Genomic DNA, 22006 nt, shown 5'->3' on the forward strand with positions numbered 1-22006 from the left:
AGTAGCTTGGATAAATAACCTGGGTCTTTAGACAAATATGAATAATATCACACTATCAATAGATAAAAAGGTAAAGGAGGATTATTTCCACAGCAGCAGCTCTCATCACCCCCTGTAGGGACAGCAAAAACACTGGGAGCTGCTGCTGGTGGCAGGGGCCTTTTAACCTCTCTGTGATCCTGTGCCAGCAAAGGTCAAAGAAGACCACCCCCTTATGTGCCGTCTAGAAGGATGAACTAAAAACAGGATTTAAGCATGAAGTCATTTTCTGATGGCACATTCCCTTTAAGGCACTTTCCACAGCCACCAGCTCTCCCTCCCAAGTCCCCCTGCGTACACATACCTGCATGCTTAGTCCGGCCGGTGTTCTCAATACAAAGCTGTCACCGGACCCCCATTGTAGACAGTTCTTTCCCCAAGGGACCTGGGCCTTCAGATATTGTTGAGGAAATGCATTTTACCCTTTGTTATCCGCACGCCCCCAGCTGCTCCATTCAAAGTCTATGGCACTGACGACGATAGTCATTGACTCACCTGTAGAAAAGGAAGTGCTTGTGGGCCTCGCTGCTTCGGTCTCCTCCTCCCGACTTTGGAGAACAATCGGTGGGACCCTCAAAATTTTAGTGGGTAGGTGATTTATTTTTTTTTTAGACTGGAACACCCTTTTTAGTACAAAACGTTGGAGATGGTGAAGTCCAACATGCCTGAAAAGTGGGGTCAGGAGATCATCATATTAGATGGACAGGAATAATGGACCAGAGAAGAGTTGATAAAATTCCACCTTTATTAACAATAGAAAAAGCTCTCCTGTAACACACAAGGCTCCCAGCCTCCGTTAGAGCAGCATGTAGAACAGCGTGGACCCCCTGGGATAGCAGAGAAGACAGGAATCCTGGCTCTGCCGGACTCGCGACCACATTTCCCGTAAGTGTCAAGTGGCAGTGAGGAAGTTTTGTAAGAGTTTCGGACAGGAAGGATCACTTCCCACCCGGCTGAAGCAGCAACAGTCACTTTCCAGGAAAAGATCTTTCTGAACAAAGCCGTACACAAAGAAGACTTAAGGCTTATGGATACGCGACCTTGAAGTGGAGGCTGGAACAGAACACTGACTTTGTCCTGGTCAAGTTTTGCACTGCGACACCCAGTGGCAGATCTGGTGTACTGTTTTGTTTTCATTTTTTTTTATTTATTGCCAAATACTCTACTTGTGAAAAATGTGGTGTCACCCTGCATACACAATTTCTAACATGTAACAACAACAAAAAATAAAAAGTCTGCATGGCCTAGGTTTAAAAAAAGAAATTGTCAAGAAAATATGGAAATTGTGAGGTATCAAGTTCTACCAGGGGCCTGCAAAGCAACAAAATACTCAGATTGGCCTGCATACAAACATGTGGGAACCACCACCAGCAGTAATATCTATTATCACAATCCCAGCTGTTTTACTGACTTTCTCCATTATCGTTACTATGTGTTACTGTACCCATAACACTTTGATAGCGATTCCTCCTAATCCTACACATGCAATGTGGTCTCGGTAGGGAGAGATGCCAGCCAATTCTGGTGGTGGCTAACATACTTTGAGAACAAAGGGATTGGACGTGTTAAATTCCACATGCCCAATCCTTCTTCCCACCTTTCTGCAACATCTGCCTTTGAGAGCTGTCAGGCGACTGTATAACACGGACAATGATCGCATCGCAGTGCACGGACTGGCCCAAGCGTGTCAACCGCACAGAAATACATCCTGTCGTCCTCAGGTCAGGAGAGCCGCAGCTCAGTCCGAGCATTGCAATGTGATTGTCGTCCGTGTTATACAGACGTCTTGACAGCACCCTTTGGGAGAGAATTGAAACTCCCAATACACATTAAAGGGAATCTGTCACCTATTTTTTCGACTATCAGCTGCCGGCACCGCCATCAGGGGCTTATCTACAGCATTCTGTAATGCTGTAGATAAGCCCCCGATGTAACCTGAAAAACGAGTAAAGCCCCCGTTACACACTGCGATATCGCTAGCAATATCGCCGTAAAGTCACCGATTTTGTGACGTAGCAGCGATATTGCTAGCGATATCGCTGCATGTGATACTTACCTCCGACCGGCTCCCCCGCTGGTTATCGCTGATCGCGCGAGAAGCTCCTGGACCATTCCTCATCGGCCACTTTCTGCGGCGCCGACGAGTGACGCGTGGAGCCGGGCGGGAGGACGTCAGGATCGCCGCGTCTGACAGGTAAGTAGCGATCCCCGTCCCCAGCTATGTCGCTGGTGAGATCTGCCTGTGTGGCAGCTCACTAGCAACCACCTAGCGATTCACCAGTGATCCTGACCGCGTCATATCGCTAGTCGGGATCGCTGGTGAGTCGCTAGGTGTAACGGTACCCTTAGATTATACTCACCCAGGGGCGGTCCGGTTTTGGTCCGATGGGTGTCGCGGTCCGGTGCCTCCCATCTTCTAATGATGACGTCCTCTGTTTCCCATTGTGGCTTCTGCGCAGGCGCACTGCTCTGCCCTGTTGAGGGCAGAGGAGAGCACTGCAATGCGCAGGCGCTGGGTGTCTCTGACCTTTCCCGGCGACTGCGCACTGCAGGACTCTGCCCTCAACATGGCAGAGCAGTGCGCCTGTGCAGGAGCCGCGACGGGAAGCAAAGAAGAGGACGTCATCATTAGAAGATGGGAGGCACAGGACCGCGACAGCCATTGGACCAAAACCAGATCCGGACCGCCCCTGGGTGAGAATAATATAACTCGTTTTTCTTCTCTTTTAGGTTACATCTGGGGCTTATCTACAGCATTACAGAATGCTGTAGATAAGCCCCTGATGGCAGTGCCGGCAGCTGATAGTGGAAAAAATAGGTGACAGATTCCCTTTAAGGTTGATTTCACACGTCCTGATATTTCTGGTACCAGAAAAAACAGTACCGGACACATCAGTGTCCGTGTATGTAATACTTGCGGCATACGTGCTGAAACTGTGTGCTGCCCGTGTGCTGCACCAGTACCACACGTCCCTGCGCCTCAGAAGTTATATTCAACTGATAACAGTGAGAGCAGGTGGCGGCTAATGAGAGTGTTCATCAGCCGGCGCTATAAATAAATAAAAAAAAGGCTTAGTTTTGATAACCAGCCAGGCAAAACTGACAGCTGTGGGCTGCAACCCTCAGCTGTCAGCATGCGACCATCCAGGCTGAGAACCACTGATGAATGAGCTGCTGTGAGCGCAGCCTCAGAGAGCAGCGGTGACCTCATTGAGATTACCGCGGGTCACTGAGCCTGCGTTCCCAGCCTGGCTGAGCTGTGTTGACCTCAGCACTGTGAGAAAAAGTCAGTGATGAGGTCACCACAGTTTAGCTCGGTGAGTTCCACAGATCTTTGATATGCGTTGAACTCAGTGACTTTTTCTTACAGTGTTGAGATCACTGCAGTTCAACTCGGCTGGGAACGCAGCATCAGTGACCGGCGGTAACCACGATGATGTCACCACTGCTCACTGATGCTGCGTTCACAGCAGCTCATTCATCAGTGGTTCTCAGCCTGGACGCTCACATCTGACACCGTCCAGGTTGAAAACTATTTATCACCGGACATGGGTTACAGCGTGGGCCAGAACGACGGACAGGTGAGGGATGTTGTTTTTTTATTTTTGTTTTATTACAGGAGACGTTGGCTTCAATGGAATGGGCATTAGGTGAGTATATAGTTTATTTAAAAAAAAAATGGAAAAGTGTTTTGTTTTATTTCAAATAAAGGACTTTATACTTCCTGTGTATTTACCACACATCTATAGGATTCGTAATGGATAGGTGTCTTACAGATGCCTCTCCATTACTAACATCAACTCCATAAATATTACCCCACTTGCCACCACTATAGGCAAGTGGAAAGAGCTAGGCAAAAGCTCCAGAGTTGGGGCATCTAGTAGATGCTCATTTTCTGGATGGCTGCGGGCTGCTATCTTTAGGCTGGGGGGGGCATCCATGGCCCCTTACCAGCCTGACAAAACCAGCACCCAGCTATCTGCTTTAGCAAGGCTGGTTGTCAAAAATGAGGGGGACCCCATAAATAAAAAAAAAAAAAAAAAAAAACAGCGTGGGGACCCCTCTATTCTTGATAACCAGCCTTGCTGAAGATGACAGCTGAGGGTTGCAGTCCGCAGCTGTCAGTTTTGCCTGGCTGGTTATCAAACATACAGGGGAACCCACTTAGTGATAACAGGTGTAGGCTAATGGGAGTAGTAGGCCAATCAGCCAACGCCTGCTCTCGCTGTTATCAGTTGAAAATAACTCAACCTTCTCCCCTGCTCGCTGGCAGAGCAGGGGAGAATGATGAGAGTGGTCTTCAGTACCCAGCGCAAGGGAACATCGCTAACTGCACCGCTGCTTCTCAGACGCAGTTAGGTGTCAAACTGATGACACACAGATATCAACCAAGTGTCATCAGTGTGCACGTGTGAGGCACAGTCCATGGAAACAAACTGACATGTACAGACCCATTCACTTGAAGGGGTTTACGTGTGTAAGAGTCTCTGTTCAGTGTGAAAACTGTCACCACACATACTGGACACAATGAAGTCTGAAAGAGCCCTAAAAGGTTTGTCCAGGATGTGGGTTAAAGTCTGCAGTAACTCTGAGTGCAGACTTGGGAATCCTCACAGCGCGCAGTGTGTATGTTGTCAGGATTCTCCGGCGCCGGGTATGTGACCGCAAGTATGCGATCTGCATACATGAGGTTACATGCCGGCAAAATGTGCGCAGACTCACTCAATACAAGTAAAGAATCCTGACAGTTCGCAGTGTACGCAATGTGAGGATTCACAAGTCTGCAGTCACCTAGCGTGGCTGGACAACCCCTTTAAATAGTCAGCTTGCACCACTGAACTCAATGACATTGGGCCAACGTTTATTGAATGTCTATGGCCACCTTAAATTGTATTACTATATTAACTTACTATTTTGGGAATAAGTCTTTATCTCCAATTGTTAGGATAAAAATTCTAATAGTACTTATACTTAATTCCTAAGGTATGATAACTTACTGATGGCTGTAGAAGCGATTGGATCCTCAGCGATGCTGAGAAAAGGCTCTAGGATCTGATAAGTGACTGGAATCTGCACAGCTTTGAGAAATAGAGCAGAGGTGCATATGTTCAACCTCTCCTCCATTCATGGTCTATGGGACTGCCGGAAATCGCTCGGCTTTCTGTCTTTGCCTAATAGAAAATGAATGAAGTGGAGGGCGAGTATGAGCACTTTCCATTCAAGACATGGCAAAGTCCGGATCCCAAGTTTTAGAGCCCTGCTCTTGGGATCGATGATGGTCCCAACAATCAGTAAGTGATCCACCATCATATGAATAGGGGATCTCTTACTCCCATTGTAATTGTGTATACACACTATTAAAATAGGATTGCATCCATAAAGAAATTCGAGTATGACATCATGAATCCAATACTAATATTCTACAAGGAGCGTTGGCTCTCCTGACATGCCTGTTTCCATAATTAATATAACATGTATGGAGCATTTTGTCTTAAAATTGTGCATTGGGTTATTCCTTGTTTTAACGAGGGTACTACCATTTACCTTGTCAAAGGAGAAAGTCCATATACATTGACATTGCTGAGTGTGTCAGACTTATGTGGGAATACATACACCATGTACCAGCACCTTGCGACTAATAAATACAGTACTTTAGAAACGTAAAAGACACTTAGCGTTTTTTGATCAAAGAGAGCAAAATCCATGCAACCACGTCAAGGAGACCTTTTAATATGGATGGTCCCTAACCACTATATGTCCAACCTCACCATGTGCCAAACCAGCTTCTAGGGCTCCACACCCGTAGCCACCTATCTTTCCCATACAAGGTTTTAACGGCGAGCTATGCCTGGTTTCCTTTTCACTCCTCATTCAGATGAGGCTATTTTGGCACATACAGAGGTAAGACATTTAGTGTTTAGGGACCATGCATACTAAAAGGGTCACCATGACGTTGTTGGACGACTTTTGCACTCTTTGATCAAAAAACGCTAACTAAGTACATTTCATGTTAACGTTTACAGCAATATTGGTGTTCATGAATTCATTAGTCACAGTGTGCTGATGTACTGTGTACGTATTTTGGCCACATAGCTAATTTATGCACCTATGCATTAATTTAACACTTTATTTTTTATTTATTTATTTTTTTTATGTGGGGACATGTCATATTGACAAGGCAAATGGTAATACCAGGTTTCCAGGAGGAATAACAGGAACATCATAACAGAATTTTAGGTAAAGGCATTATTTTATAATGAATACAAGTATTCAGTAAAACAGATATGCTGGAGGAGCTGACTGGTCCCTTTATAAAGGAGGTATTTTGACCATAAGCAATAGTGACTATACACAGGATATTTGCCTGTAGTTTTAGGCCTGTTTCACACTTCCGTTTTTGGCCATCAGTCAAAATCCGCCGTTTTTGCAAAAAAACGGATCCGCCTTTTTTTTTGGCGGATCCGTTTTTTCCCCCATTGATTTGCATTACCGGCGGATCTTGACGGATGGCCATCCGTTGGATCCGTTTTTTTGCGGATCCGTCAATTTTTTTGCGTCCGCCGAAATGCCTGGACGGACCATGTAACGTTTTTTGTACTGCAGGATCCGCATTTTTATAGAGCGCATGCCCGGAGGAATGAAGTCAGGAGGAAATTTAACCGTGAAATCATTTCTGGCGGACAGAAAAAAAACTCTCTCGCTCTCTCTCCTTCCCGGGCAGCGGTTCCTTTAAGGATCCATCAAAAAAACAGTCCGGTGGCATCCGTTCACCTCAGTTAACAGCGGATCCGCTTTCTGCCATTTTGGCGGATTTTAACTGACACAAAAAAACTGATGTGTGAAACAGGCCTTAGCGAATTGTGGAAACGGACAAGCAAGCATTAATTTCTACAGCTGCTCCTTACCGCAGACAACTTTGGCTGGCCAACAGAGCAAATGGGAACAGTGAACGCCCATCATAAGGGAACCCCACTTATCAAGATAGTATTTTCGACCAAATATCCATTTAAAGTAATACGGCACTTAAAAGGGACATCTACGAAATGCCCATTAAGAGATAATATAGTAGGCACTAAATGAGTTAACTACACCTGCTACCCCAAAACTTGAGTTCAGAGGACTATTCCCGCTAGACTGCACATATGGCCCATTCACTGAACCCATTATGAGCACCTTGTAAGCGCCCCAGCTTTTACCGCGCTCCCGTCCTATATGCCACACTTTTATGAATGCTACTTCCCGAACTAAGTCAATGTAAATGATAAAGTAAAGCGTATCACTAATTCCTTTTGAATCCGCATAATACTAGAGCATTATAACTACAGGTTTAGCAGGTTCCACATGTTTTAAAGTGAGCCTGTCAGCAGTTTTGGCCGATATAAGATACAGCCACCGCCTTTCAGGGCTTATCTACAGCATTCAATAATGCTGTAGATAGGCTCCCGTTCCGACCTGAAAGATAAGAAAAATAAGTTTTATTATACTTGCCTGTAGGGCGATCCAGTCCGATGGCTGTCGCAGGTCCGGGGCCTCCCATCTTCTTATGATCGCCGCCCTCCCCTTGCTTCATGGCTCCTCTGCATCGCGCGCCTGCGCAGGTGTACTTCTCTGCCCTGTTGAGGGAAGAGCAAAGTACTGCAGTGCGCAGGCGCCGGGAAAGGTCAGAGACCCAGCACTTGCGCAATGCAGTACTTTGTACTTTGCTCTGCCCTCAACAGGGCAGATAAGTGCGCCTGCGCAGGAGAGCGATGTCGGGGAGCCATGAAGCAAGCAGGAGGGGGCGGCATCGCAAGAAGATGGGAGGAGCCAGACCCGGACCTGCAACACCCATCAGAGCGGACAGCCCCCCGAGTGAGTATAATAAGTTATTTTTCTTATCTTGCAAGTCAGATCGGGGGCTTATCTACAGCATTATAGAATGCTGCAGATAAGCCCTAAGGCTATGTGCCCACGTTAGTGCTTTTAAACGCTCAGGAAACTGATCCCCTTCCCAGAAAACGTGCGTCTTTTTTCCGCGCGTTTCTTGTGCGTTTTTTGCACAAAAGACACACGTTTTTGATGCGTTTTTTGACGCACGTTTTCTGGGAACATTGCTGAGCGTTTTTCCTTCCCCAATGTGGAAATTAATGAGCATGCTGCGTTTTTAGCCGCTAAGCGATTCCTGAGCATTTAAAAACGCATGCAGTGGCACAAAAAGGCAAAAACGCATGCAAATTAATTTGAAGCTTCTTTTAAGCGTTTCTGCAGCGTTTGAGCCGGCACAAACTCTGCTGAAATGCTTAAAAAAACGCAACGTGGGCACACAGCCTGAAAGGCGGTGGCTGTATCGGCCAAACCTGGTGACAGGTTCCCTTTAAGCAATGGCAGTACTTTAAAATACTTTTACATGTAAAAAAATGTAAAAAAAAAAGTACAAGTCAATACAAAAAGAGTCCCCAAAAAGTGTTAGATGTGACAATGTACATGAAAAATGTGAGACTTTGTGAATACTTTTGTTTTACATAACCCATTCGCTGCCCGTCAAGACGGCCATAGGCCTATCCGGCTGTAAAAAGAGTTAAAATTGGCTTACATTTCTTTTAGATATTTGGTAAAAACAAAAATAAAAAGTCTTAAAAATAATCCTGAGTGTTGGGACTGGTAAGGTCAGTGGCCCATTACCACATTGTTCTTAAATCATGGCAATCCGCTCAGGATTACAGTTGAGGTGGGTGGATGTGCTGCTGCTTCCCGGTGACTTACAACTACGCGCAGCCGCGCTCTGCAGAGCCGCCATAATTGTGTCCGTGGAAACTGAACCAAACTCGTAAGCAAAGGTTCCATAAAAGACCAATATGTCCAGGACGAAGATCCACTCGCAGATTGCAGCCAGATGTTGAAGGAGGAAGCTTTCATGGATGAAAAAAACGCCACCTGGGTATAAAGTTAAGGGTAATATAGTCGGACACACAAATTGTCCTCTATGGTCCTGGCCGAGCACAGCCGAAAATTCACAATTTAAAAGAGTAACTAACATATTTTATAAGTAATAATCTGCCTTTGAAACTATATTAATTATTACCTTATTTTGCTTCATTCCCTATCAAAACACCATGATGAAAGCTCAGATTTACCTGCTTAGTTCATGCTCTTTTACAAGCTGCTGTGATCTGCTGCTCAAACACTATTTACAATCACTCCCTGTTGGTGAGTGTCTCTGCTCCAATCTGTGCTCAGACAGGGAACGGATTTGTAAATAACGTTTGAGTACAGATTCTTGCTAGAGCAGCAGTTCAAAGCAGCTTCTAAAAGGTCATGAACTAGGAAGTTAAAACAGCAATTCAGCATGGTGTTTCAAAGAGAATGAAACACAATAAGGTACCGCAGTATATTACGAAGATTCATAACAATAAAAAATAAAGTTTACTTACTCTGTAACTCTATATCTAGGCAAGAAATTTGATATGTTATATCACAAAAAGCTCTGACTGATATTTTGCATCATACACCAAGACAAAACAGAGCGCATTCATGTTGTTTAGTCTAGGCTTTTCAAAGTGTGAGCCATGAATGCCTCCAAGTGCTGGGAATTGGGACAAAACAGGAACTTACGCTGTCTGAAAATATGCCAATTCTGCATTTTCAGTGCAGCTTTTGTGGCTTGAAGAGGCTGATGGACCTGTGGTGTACTGAGGAAATAGTTCAGCGGGAGTCTGGAAACTATAAATGTTGACAACAGTGGTGGAGGTGTGGAAAGGGTAAAAATGCTGCGGCTAGAAAGGAGAAGGAATAAATGCTGCTGTCTGTGGTAGAGGTGTGAAAAGAGTTAGACTATGTTGCTGCCAGTGGTGGAGGAGTGGAAAGTGGAAAAATGTTTCTGCCAGCGGTGGAGGGGTGGAAAGTGGAAAAATGTTTCTGCCAGTGGTGGAGGGGTGGAAAGTGGAAAAATGTTTCTGCCAGCAGTGGAGGGGTGGAAAGTGGAAAAATGTTTCTGCCAGCGGTGGAGGGGTGGAAAGTGGAAAAATGTTGCTGTCCGAGGTGGAGGGGTAGAAAGTGGAAAAATGCTGATGTTGTTAGTGGTGGAACAGAACTCTGTAAAGGAATACGTGGATTTCGTCCGCGCTGCCCAAATGATGAAATTCCAGAAGGTTAATAACGTTTGACAGTGGTTTATTCTACCCGTTTCAAGGTTTTTTGCAACCTCTTCTTCAGGAAATACCACATGAAGATACATAGGTGGTGCATTAAGTACACACGGATTTCAAAAAAATGAGCTCCAAACAGTCAGATGACACATGTCAAAGTTCATAGTTAGCAGACAGTATAAATATTCATAGTAATAGTTAGAAGCTGTTCTTATATTGACATGTCTATTTTAATTTCACAGGTTGTTGAACAAAAGGAAAAAAATAAGGAAAATTAAAAAACACACACATACTGAGCAAGAAAAGCAAATCTCCGACACAAACTGCTAAAGATATGCCTCAGCTGCCTCCAGATCTGCCGCAGGAACTTGTCAGTATAGCCGAGTGGTCTAATTGTCAGGCAGCAGATCTGGAGGCAGCTGAGGCATATCTTTAGCAGTTCGTGTCGGAGATTTGCTTTTCTTGCTCAGTATATGTGTGTTTTTCAATTTTCCTTATTTTTTTCCTTTTGTTCAACAACCTGTGAAATTAAAATAGACATGTCAATATAAGAACAGCTTCTAACTATTACTATGAATATTTATACTGTCTGCTAACTATGAACTTTGACATGTGTCATCTGACGGTTTGGAGCTCATTTTTTTTAAATCTGTGTGTACTTAATGCACCACCTATGTATCTTCATGTGGTATATCCTGAAGAAGAGGTTGCAAAAAACCTTGAAATGGGTAGAATAAACCACTGTCAAATGTTATTAACCTTCTGGAATTTCATCATTTGGGCAGCGTGGACGAAATCCATGCATTCCTTTGCAGAGTTCTGTTTCAGATAGTCGGTGACCGACTTGTGGATCTGCGGCAGCCCTTATCTATACATGCTTTTAATACCTACTACCAGGTGAGCAGTTTTTTGTCAAACTGCTTACTGTATTTGTGGGATAAGACCCTATATTGCGCTTGTGTCTCCCTCTTTCCTCACAATACTAGATGTTAGTGGTGGAAAAGACGAGAATGCTGCTGTCACTGGTGGAGGGATGGAAAGGGCAAAAATGCTGCTGCCAGTGGGAGCTGGGTGGAAAGGGTAAGGATGCGGATGTCAGTGGTGAGGGGTAGAAAGGGGAACAAAGGTTTTGCAATGGAAGGAAGGAGGTGGTAGAAAGCTAGTGCCAAAGGTGGAAAGAGGGAGAATGTTATTGGAGGGTGGTGCTGTACAGAGGTATTTACCTGGGCCCTCACCAGTGATCAGCACAGAAAAACCAAGGATTGGATAGTGAGGCCTGCAGAGAAAACATTGACACACAACAGTACACCAATTACCCATACATACATTTTGTTGATTTTTTTTCTCCGTATGTAAAGGATACTCAGGACAAGTGATATTAAGGCCACAGTGGTCAGGCTGACACGCAGATGTCCTACCCAGTAGTCTAGAGCACTAGCAGCCAGATGGTAAGTGAGGATGCAGTTAAGACATACAAACAACAGTCCGGCTGGGAATGCCACTCCTGCGCCAATGTAATGTAAAGACTTGGCATAATCCACCTGCCAGGAACAATTACAAACTACATTACCCAAAGTACCCACACCTTAAACACCCTGTATAAGATAAAGTATGAAGACGATCACAAGTTATACAAGTTTTTCACCTTAATTTATATTTTTGGGTAGCACCAAGTCTCCTCGTCATCACCATAATCCTATTTCAGGCTTCACTGGATACATTGAGATTGGCTGTTAGGGAAGCAATACCCGACAACCCCATACAACAGATTGTAGCTGCAATGAAGTCTATCCAGCATGAAGGACTCGGTGTCGGCAGCAAAAAAAGCAGCCTTGTAGTTGTCGCATCATATCATGCCCAATTCAACCAATTATATTAGATTTTTGAAATTTAGGTGAAGAACTTTAAAAAGCTGGCAAAGAATAGCTTCAACAGAAAAGTTTACAGGAAAGTGGAACACGATACAGTATGTGATAGCACAGACATACAAACTTTTGGGAACTTACCTGGAAGTTTCCCACTACCACTAGTCCTGCCGCGTTGGTGCAGCCGGAGATCAGAGCAACCATGTTCAGCCAGGAGTTGTGGCTGAGCTCGATGACCTGACTGTATCTCAGCAAACAGATGATCACCACTGAGAGAAAGGAGAGTCAGGGAGGAGGGAGGGACAGAGGACACGGGAACAGGAGAAGAATGGGAAGAGACATGCTAGGGTAGAAAGATGGCAATGGGATGGGTGCGGGGATGAAAGCGTGGTGGGAGAAGGGACAGGGGAATTGATGTCAGTGTGGATAGAAGGGGAGGACACTGGTGGAAAATGTGGACAGTGAAGATACACCACACTTCCCGGGAAGCACTCACCCATAAAAGCTCCAACATTTCCAATCAGGCTGAAGAGACAGCTCTCAGGTGGGTATGTCCCACACTTACTGGTTGGACCCCCCAAAAAACAAAACAGATTGTCACTACAACTAAATGTATGTGAGAATGGAAATATGCCGGTAAAGCCCATAAGTCACCTGATAAGGGGGACATCATCCAGAGTGCAGCAAGTCTTAGGTGTCCCCTGCTTAGCATTGTCATCGGAACACGTCTCGTTGTACGTCCTGCGGAGAAGGCCCATCCAATGTGATTACATAAGGAAACAGGACTTTACCTATATCACTATACTAAGGCAAGCTTGGCCAGTACCTGGCCTATGTCATGAAAACTAAAAATACTCCCAATATATTTCAGCCTTTACAGACTTGTATGTAGTGGGATATGCATAATGCTTCTTATGCGGAACTACCCAGGCCCTCTCTTTTCACCCTCATCCCAAGACGTGGTCCCACTGATTCCAGGTCTCGTTGCACATAAGCAGGGCCACGTGTGGAGTTACGACCTGGAGTACACTCATCCTTACATCACTGAGAAGAGGGCTGCACACCACATTGCATTGATTGAATAAATGTCTCTGCACCATTGGCTATGGAGATCAATAATTATACAGTATAGAAGGTTACGAATAACATAATATTATAGGTAGATGGTTGACCCAGCTTAGGGGAAGGAATTTTTTTCCCTATGGAGAAAATTGGCTTCTACTCTGTGGGTTTTTTGCCTTCCCCAGGATCAACAATGCAGAACAGCAGCACTAAAAATAGGCTGAACTAGATGGACATAAGGTCTTCCTTCAGCCTTCAAAACTATGTTACTATGTTACATTGGAAGAAAAGTGTTGTTAGCGTGTTTTATACCAATTCTCTACAGGGCACACGTGATGGTTCATCACAGCCATTGCGTACCTGGAAGAAAGAAGACCATAAAAAGTAATTACCAGAAGTCTACCAATCCATTGTGACATATAAGTAAGTTGCACCCTCAACTCAGCGCATACAGGGGTAATACGTGAAGGGACCAGTGACAACATGTCTACAAATATCTCCTGGCAAGTATCACGCACCAATCCTATTTGATACAAGTGAGGTGCATGACACCTTCCGGAGCGCATGGGTGCCGGCAGATGTCTATAGACGTGATGTCACTAGGCCAATGGTAATCCTAAAATAAGAAACATCTATTGGACCCCAGTCATTCCTCTGTACTCCAGCCAACGTCCCCGTCTGTCTGCTCGAACCTACCTCCGTCCATGGGAGGCGTCTGGTGACTGCTGAAGCCAATTAGCCCCCATTGATTGGCTACAGCATTGGTCACATGATATTCCCCACCTCAGGAGACACCGACAGCACTAAAGACGAATGTCCGGGGTCCGGTAGGTAAGTATATGTGTTGGACTACCACGGGTTCATTTTTCAACTATTTGGAAGAACCAGAATTTGGACAACCCAAAGTGAAGATTTACATAGTACCAACCAAAATACAGGGGAACATCCATGCAATGCAATAAGATAGATCCTTCAAATTCAGAACAGCTCTGTGTTATGGTTACAAAATTTACATCTATATGTCCTAACAGAGAACACAAAAGCACAAGACAGTAGTCAGTAGAGGCAGTTTAGATTCATAGGATGTTAGAGTTGGAAGGGACCGCCAGGGTCATCATGTCCTTTAAATGCGCTTTACTTCTGGTGCGCCCTTTTCTAGAAGAATGGTTACTAGAACTTCTGTCAGCTCTATATCAGTATAGCATGTCCTCCATTAATCTTGAGAAACCACAGTTATCTTGTCTGACCACACAGCATACTTCCTACGAGAAATAATTCCATCTTCACACCCACATCCTCTCTACTATATCGGCTTGAACAGTCCCTCTTCTATCGCCACGGCGGCACACTGCTCCCTATGTGTCGACATTGACCACAGCCTCCCATAACCACCAGTAATATATATTTCATGTTTTCAGGCATTATGAATCAAAGTTTTTCCATTACAGACACTTCTTGTATATCCATGGGTGGTGCCACAAGTATCTTTGCAGAGTCAAGGACATCCGCAGACAATTCTACAATCATACGCCACTTGAGTGCTATGACGAAAGGACCTGCATGGGTTTGAAACGTGTAGGAAAAAATAAAAAATAAAAAAAATTCCTACGCGTTTCAATCCCATGCATGTCACTTCGTCATAGCACTAGAATTGTGAATGAGCCTCTTAAATAGGTCTATAATGACAGGAGTCAGCAAATCCTCTCATATCAGACTCTGTAAGAAGCTTGTTCACACTGTCATAGCGCTATGACAAAGGGTTCTGCATGGGCTCCAAACACGTAGGAAAAGTGTTTCTTTTAAAAAAAAGAATTGTCTTTGAAATTTCAGTGTGATCACAAATTTTTTTTAAATTTTTTTTTAACTTTTTTCAAAGGTGGATGTTTGCTGGAAATACCAACAAGCTGAGAACCGGCTCACACCTTTATCATTGCATCGCACCCAACCATCAAGCTATTACCTTGTAGTGGTAGGCTGGTGACTTTTGTATTTCTACATTGACCCGTTATACACTTTGCACTGGGGCTCAGTTGCTTTAAGTTACACCTCTACATTGGGCAGTTATGTACAGCAAACCGAACCTCATCACAAACTTTAAATGGAGCCTAAACCTAAACTAGACACCCACAACCGAGACACAAAGAAAAAACGCAGTATGACAAACGTGCAAAAATATTCTGTTGTAAAAAATACATAACAGTAGACAGCCAGTGCTAGTAAAAAAATGATAACAAGAACAGGGTATTTAGTCGATACGTTTTTTGCAAAAAATGTATACGAAGCCACTCCACCACGTCACGGTAACCCTTCTTGGAGCAGTCCTATCTAATGTATTTAAAACCTGATCATGTGAACAATACCTACATGAGCAGGTTTCAGATAGGCACTGCACGGTATGGGCAAAATGGGCAAAATGGCTCTTGTGCATGTCCCACAAGAGAGAGGCAGATCTCTCAAAGCTTGCATAAGCAAGAAATTAGTGGATTAAAACCACATGAGACATGCACAAGAATGAACAGGTCAGTAAGAAACTGTTCACACCACCTAAAGACTGAAACACAAAGAAAAAACGCAGTATGAAAAACGTGCAAAAATACATAACAGTAGACAGCCAGTGCTAGTAAAAAATGATAACAAGAACAGGGTATTTAATTGATACGTTTTTTGTAAAAAATGTATACGAAGCCACTCCACCACGTCCCGGTAACCCTTCTTGAAGCAGTCCTATCTAATGTATTTCACATGATCAGGTTTTAAATACATTAGATAGGACTGTGTTATGAACGGGTCGCCGAGGAGAAAAAACAACACAAGCTAAGTCTCAGAAAACCAAAGAGGTTGGTAACTATGCAGACTGCAGACCCCTGATCCTAACACGCAACTAGCAGCAGTCGTGGAGCGTTCCTACGGTGGTCCTAGACGCCCCGTCACAACCAGAGATCTAAATAAGCCTAAAGCAGGAAAAGAGGAAAACTAACTGCCCCAGAGCAGACCCCAAAGGAAAGACAGCCCCCCACATGTATTGACTGTGAAACAAGATGAAAACACAAACAAAGGCAGGAAAATAGGCTGAGCAAACGATGGGGCCAAACTAACTGTCTGCAATCTGCCAAAAACCCTACAAAAGTGTCCAACACAACTGATAGCAAAATTAACCCTGAAGTCACTAGACTTCTCCCACTACATCAGCACTCTGAAACATTCTGAGACAGAGCAAAAAGAGGCCAATCTAATAAGGGACAAAAAAAAAAGGCAATTTGGCAAATACAGCTAAATAAGAGTGGAGATTCAGCACAGCCCAGCCGGGCTGGCTGACCACACAAAAAACTGAATTGACCAACAAGAGCAAGTGTGAACATTAGCAAAAACAAACTTAACTTGAGAAGACTGGAACAGAGCTGAGTCCAAGACCTGAGAAGCAGACTGAATCACCAGCACCAGGATAGGGCGTCGGCTGTCTTATATCCAGTCTGATACTCCAGAGATCCAATCATTATCTTCCTCACCAGGTGGCAGATCACTAACAATTAAACCAACCTCACTACCTCCTGTCACCACCAGAGGAGAACGGAAGGGGAGCTCTCAACTGGTGGAGCAGAAAATGAGCTCATAACAGGACTGTGTATTTTTTACAACAGAGTATTTTTGCACATTTGTCATACTGCGTTTTTTCTTTGTGCTTCAGTCTTTAGGTGGTGTGAACAGTTTCTTAATGACCTGTTCATTCTTGTGCATGTCTCATGTGGTTTTAGTCCACTAATTTCTTGCTTATGCAAGCTTCGAGAGATCCCCGCCTCTCTCTTGTGGGACATGCACGAGCCATTTTGCCCAGCGTGCCCATACCGTGCAGTGCCTTTCTGAAACCTGCTCATGTAGGTATTGTTCACATGATCAGGTTTTAAATACATTAGATAGGACTGCTCCAAGAAGGGTTACCGTGACGTGGTGGAGTGGCTTCGTATACATTTTTTGCAAAAAATGTATCAACTAAATACCCTGTTCTTGTTATCATTTTTTACTAGCACTGGCTGTCTACTGTTATGTATTTTTTACAGCAGAGTATTTTTGCACGTTTGTCATACTGCGTTTTTTCTTTGTGTTTCAGTCTTTAGGTGGTGTGAACAGTTTCTTACTGACCTGTTCATTTTTTAACCCACCACTGAGAGCATAACACACTGGGTACTTACACAATCCATATCCCAGGAATGGAAAATGCTGTCAAGCTGATGGGCAGGACAATCCAGCCAGTCATTAGTGAGGAAGGTCCAGGGGTCAAGGGAGGGGGACGAGCTGGAGGTGCAGGAAGCTCCACTGCAAACCATCAGCAGGCACTCACCAGCAGAACAAGGCGCATTGCACTGACCACCTGTATAGGGGAAGAGAGCAGAGACCATCGTCAGGTACTCTGACCCACGGAGGTATAATAACAAAGTTATACTCATCATAACACAAGGGCATTGCACATGGATCTTTATAGTTATGGACTAGTGATGAGCCAGCATGCTGGGATAAGGTGTTATCTGAGCAGGCTCGTGTCTTAATCGAGTATTTTCGGCGTTCTCGAAAAATACGTTACGACACAAGCATGCTCAGATAACACCTTATCCCAGCATGCTTGCTCATCACTACCGACCTTAACGCAGTTTCCTATAAATGCCCCAAAAGCACATAATGCGTCGTGTGGTCCATTAGTTCAAACCTGAATTCATTATCGGATCCACAAGTTTCCAGATAACTAAAACAGGATGTGCCAAAAACAGCAGATAGAACCTACCCACAGGATAGATAAATGTACAAATGCTGGGGGTCCGACTGCTAGAACCCCCACTAATCACAAGAACAGAGCCCCCTTGTGTGAGCGTAGTAGTAGTAGTGAGCATGTGCGACCACTGCTCTATTTGTTGTCTATAGGAGTAATGGTCGCACATACTCACTACAGCTCCATTCAGACGAGGGAGCCTTCAGCCCACGTTCTCAGGATAGGCGGTGGTCCTAACCCTGCATAGGAGGTAAACGCGGCTTATGAGACATAGGCTGCTACTGTGGTCACTGATCATGAAGATGGCAGAGAATATCGCATCTATCGAGTGTTACAACACACGACATAACGCGATTCGGGCACAAGACGCCCCGGACTTTGCCAAGTGTGACTTGCTTGCGACATGTCTGCAATTTTATTTATTTATTTTTTTTAAAGCTATCACGCTTCTAAAATAGTTGCCCATCAACAAGTTGTGGGCAAATTGCTCATATTAAAGGGGTTTTCCATGCTTACTGTGTATAATACACACGGATTAAAGGGGTTTTCTAGGTTTACAATAATAATATAATCCTGGAAAACCCCTTTAATTATAATTTCAGGACAATCCCAGACTCCCAACACTAATGGTGGAAACCAAATCCATCATTATTCCACATACTGATTTCACATCCCCATACTGGAGCCACATTGGACCTGTCAGTTACAGCACCAACATAAAAATGTCCCTTAGATTCGTGCCCACCGCAAGGGCCGGCGTTAGTGCTAATTTCTACACGGTATCGTAGGCCTCATTTATCAATACGGTCTGTTGCCGATAGCAACCAATGAGAGCTCAGCTTTCATTTCTTAAACTGCTCTACTAACATGAAAGCTGCGCTGTGAATGGCTGATAAGGACAGCAAGCTCTGCCTTATGTTTACTGCCAGTTTCCGCCTCGTTTCTTCTTTATCTCATGGCTGCCATTTATAAGATGCCAATTACGTAATGTGGAGTACTCTGACTGAATCATGAGACGTTCATTCTGGTTATACTTGGAACCATTATTTCATAAGCTATACAGTTCTATTACCAATATTATCTGTACCCAATACCTCAGATTTTTGGGGGGACAAATGTGCAGCAATAAAATATATGTACCCCAAATAAGTCATCCTGCAATTTTTTCACTGGCTAATGGGGAAATTTCATACTTCCTGTCCTCACAGGAAGAGTTTCTACCAGTTTCCTTAAAGGGGTTGTCCAGGTTTGGCATGAAAGTCTGCAGTCACTCTACGTGGCTGCAGCCTGGCGATTCCTCACATCTCGCACAGCATGCGTTTTCTGGACTTTCTGGTCCCGGCATTGAGACCGGGCTGTCATGTGACTGCAAGTATGACCACTCCCAGGAACATCAGTGGTAGACTCCAGTTCTCTCAAAAGTGGCCAAAATGGTGGCCTTTTTTGTCTCTGATGGGCCAGTGTATATCTGTATACCTTTCTAGAATACAGCAGCAGACTGCACTGTATACCTATATATAAATGGGCAGCACGGTGGCTCAGTGGTTAGCACTTGGGTCTTGGGCTCATAGCCCATTGTGGATGATTCAGCAGCTCATCACCCTGTGTAAACAGATGTGCTGCCAATGACTGGCAGTGTATATAGTGTGAGAATTATGATATTGGCGATCATTCTGTCTCCATTATTGCTCATCAGTCTGTGTAAACAGCCTGGAAAATGAGCCCCGAGTGGCTTGAATATAGTCGGCGCCTGTTACTGGCCTGATATCGGTCAGATACATACATATATACACACACACACACACATATCTCATATACGTGTGTGCACTTGTACACTAATCCTATACATGGCTATTGAATAGCTACACACATGTATACGACGCGTGATTATATGTTTTTTTACACAATGCTGAGAGCGTTTACACTCTTGAAATTGTTCATATTGTCCACACCTGTTACTTGCCACAGGCGAGTTTGAACGAGCATTGCAAGCTTGAAATAAATCTGTTTACCCACAATTTTGTCTGAACCATTTGGGGGGGTTGTGTGAAATGATACTCAATTTGCCTTTTTTACCTCGGTTTTTTTTTTTTGGAGTTGTTCACAAAGGAAATAAACGTGTATAACAAAACATCTGTAACTGAAATCATTTTCTGGAATAAGTTCAAGGGCGCCAACACTTTCGACCACACTAAGTATGGTCTGAGATTTCATATACGTTCACACACATCTCATGTACTTAGGGCTATTATATACATGTATAACATTTTATATTATATCTGTATGCGGGCGCACCCCTCACATGAGTAGTTGTACAATACTCCCAGACATAACACATACATACTACATACATGTGTACATACATTAATCCTATATATGACTATTATATAACTACACACATATAAGGTGTAATGTAATATATATCAGATCATATTTTATATATATATATATATATACACACGTCATATGTATGCATGCATCTATATCATACACTAGCTGCTGGCCCGATTCTAAAGCATCGGGTACTCTAGAATATGGCCAGCGGCAGATTAAAATAAAAAATAGTGACCGCTGCTCACGTCCTCTTGCGAGAGCGCGACGTCATCAGCGGTATTTTGCGCAAAGCAGTACTGGGAACGGAAGATGCCGGCGGCGTGGAGAGGCGGGACAAAGTCTGGGGGCCGTCGGAAGGCGAGTATATCACTATTTTTTAGTTTAATCCTATTGTTTACACGTTTATGGTACCGAGGGTCCGAAGGAGTCTCCGCTCCTCTGGACCCTGGGTACTGGCTAGCGCAGGGCATCTCTGGCCGCTGACGCCCGTGCACCCGGAGATGACCTGCGGCAACTGTCGGGAGATCAGCGGCTGGAGCCGCTGCTCTCCCGACGGCACGGTAGCGGTGGCATGTGTCCTGCTAATTGCGGACTGCGCCTGCGCACTGCACCTGTTGCTGATTGGTTGCGGCCTGGCAGCTGCGACCAATCAGCGCAGTGGGATTTTGGTTACAGACAGACATGATAAGGCGTTTATATATATAGATAGGATTATGTACATATTTATATACACATCTGCTTGTATGTACATGACAATGTACACACTGTGTAATATGTGCACAGTGCTATACAGCCATCCATAACAGCTGCACACATGTACACGATGTATATAATACATGCACACACTGACAGGCGGACAGCTGCAGCATGCAGGGCACACTCCACACCACGAAGACAAGAAGGACACGGTATGACATCACGTACAATACACTCATCTGCAGTCCTCCCCATCCCCCACTACGTACACAGCGTTTATACCGGCGTCCCCCATGTATACACACCCGCTCCCAGATGCCCCTGGGTCCCCCGGAGCCTTCACTGAGCAGACCTTCAACTCATTAAAGTGCATTACATCGCGGTGGCTCACGGGAATTGTAGTGCACAGATGTCCTCTCAGTATAGCGGCTAAAGACAAAGCGGACTACGTTATCCAGCTGCCCCTGCGGCGATGGCGTCACGTAACAGGTAATAAGATTGTCAGGAACGTCCTGACGTGCGGAGGTATGTGGAGTGCTCGGCGCGGTGACGTCATAGGGTGTGCTCGGCGGCGTGTAAACAGCGCCTCACAGTGAGAGGGACGGAGTAATGCCGCAGCGTGTCCCGACTCCCTGCCTGTTCTGTGCGGCTTCTTATGGCCGTACAAATGTAACCTGCACTTAGTAGCTGGAGGTCACGTTCACTTTCTATTGTAAATAGTAACAGTTTGTACCTGGTACATGTTCACATAAAAACAAAATGTTTCTCGATTAAAACTGCATCAAAAGCGAAATTCTCCATACTTGGCATCGCTGTGTTCACGACAACACAAAAGCAATTTTATTTAGTACATCCGTTCAGAAAGTGTCACAAAAAATTAATCTTTTAATTACCTGTTCCCAAAATAGCAGGAACCTTAAAAAAAAAGCCGCAGACATGAAAAAGTGATGTTATGTAATGAATGATTACCACTCTTGGAAGGCAGATAAAAATAGCAATGCCTGGTCAATTAAGGGGTCTTCACTATCAGGAAAGTGGACCACAAACAATGTAAAATATCTCAAATAAATAAAGTGAGTACTCACCCTCCCCTGGGCCGGCACAGGCTTCCTGCCAGTACTCACCCT

General features: G+C 44.5%; 1 protein-coding gene across 3 annotated transcripts; it reads right to left on the reverse strand.

The window, feature by feature from the left end:
- Positions 1-766: 766 nt before the first annotated feature.
- TMEM150A (transmembrane protein 150A) lies at positions 767-21370 on the reverse strand. 3 transcript variants are annotated; one of them, XM_073588577.1, is made up of 8 exons: positions 21185-21370; positions 17278-17456; positions 13403-13450; positions 12683-12769; positions 12525-12592; positions 12170-12297; positions 11527-11704; positions 767-8952 (listed from the first exon to the last, which is right to left on the reverse strand). In XM_073588577.1, the coding sequence occupies exons 2-8, from the start codon at positions 17340-17342 to the stop codon at positions 8711-8713; spliced, it is 816 nt and encodes a 271-aa protein (XP_073444678.1). In that variant the 5' UTR covers positions 17343-17456; positions 21185-21370; the 3' UTR covers positions 767-8710. The 3 variants fall into 3 exon arrangements, with proteins under 3 accessions (XP_073444678.1, XP_073444680.1, XP_073444679.1); XM_073588579.1 differs by having other exon boundaries at positions 21149-21370; XM_073588578.1 differs by lacking the exon at positions 21185-21370 and adding an exon at positions 21108-21127.
- Positions 21371-22006: the final 636 nt, after the last annotated feature.

The sequence above is a fragment of the Dendrobates tinctorius genome, unplaced genomic scaffold, assembly GCF_039654945.1.
Source record: "Dendrobates tinctorius isolate UK_male_01 unplaced genomic scaffold, ASM3965494v1 ptg000104l, whole genome shotgun sequence".
Lineage (NCBI taxonomy): Eukaryota > Metazoa > Chordata > Amphibia > Anura > Dendrobatidae > Dendrobates > Dendrobates tinctorius.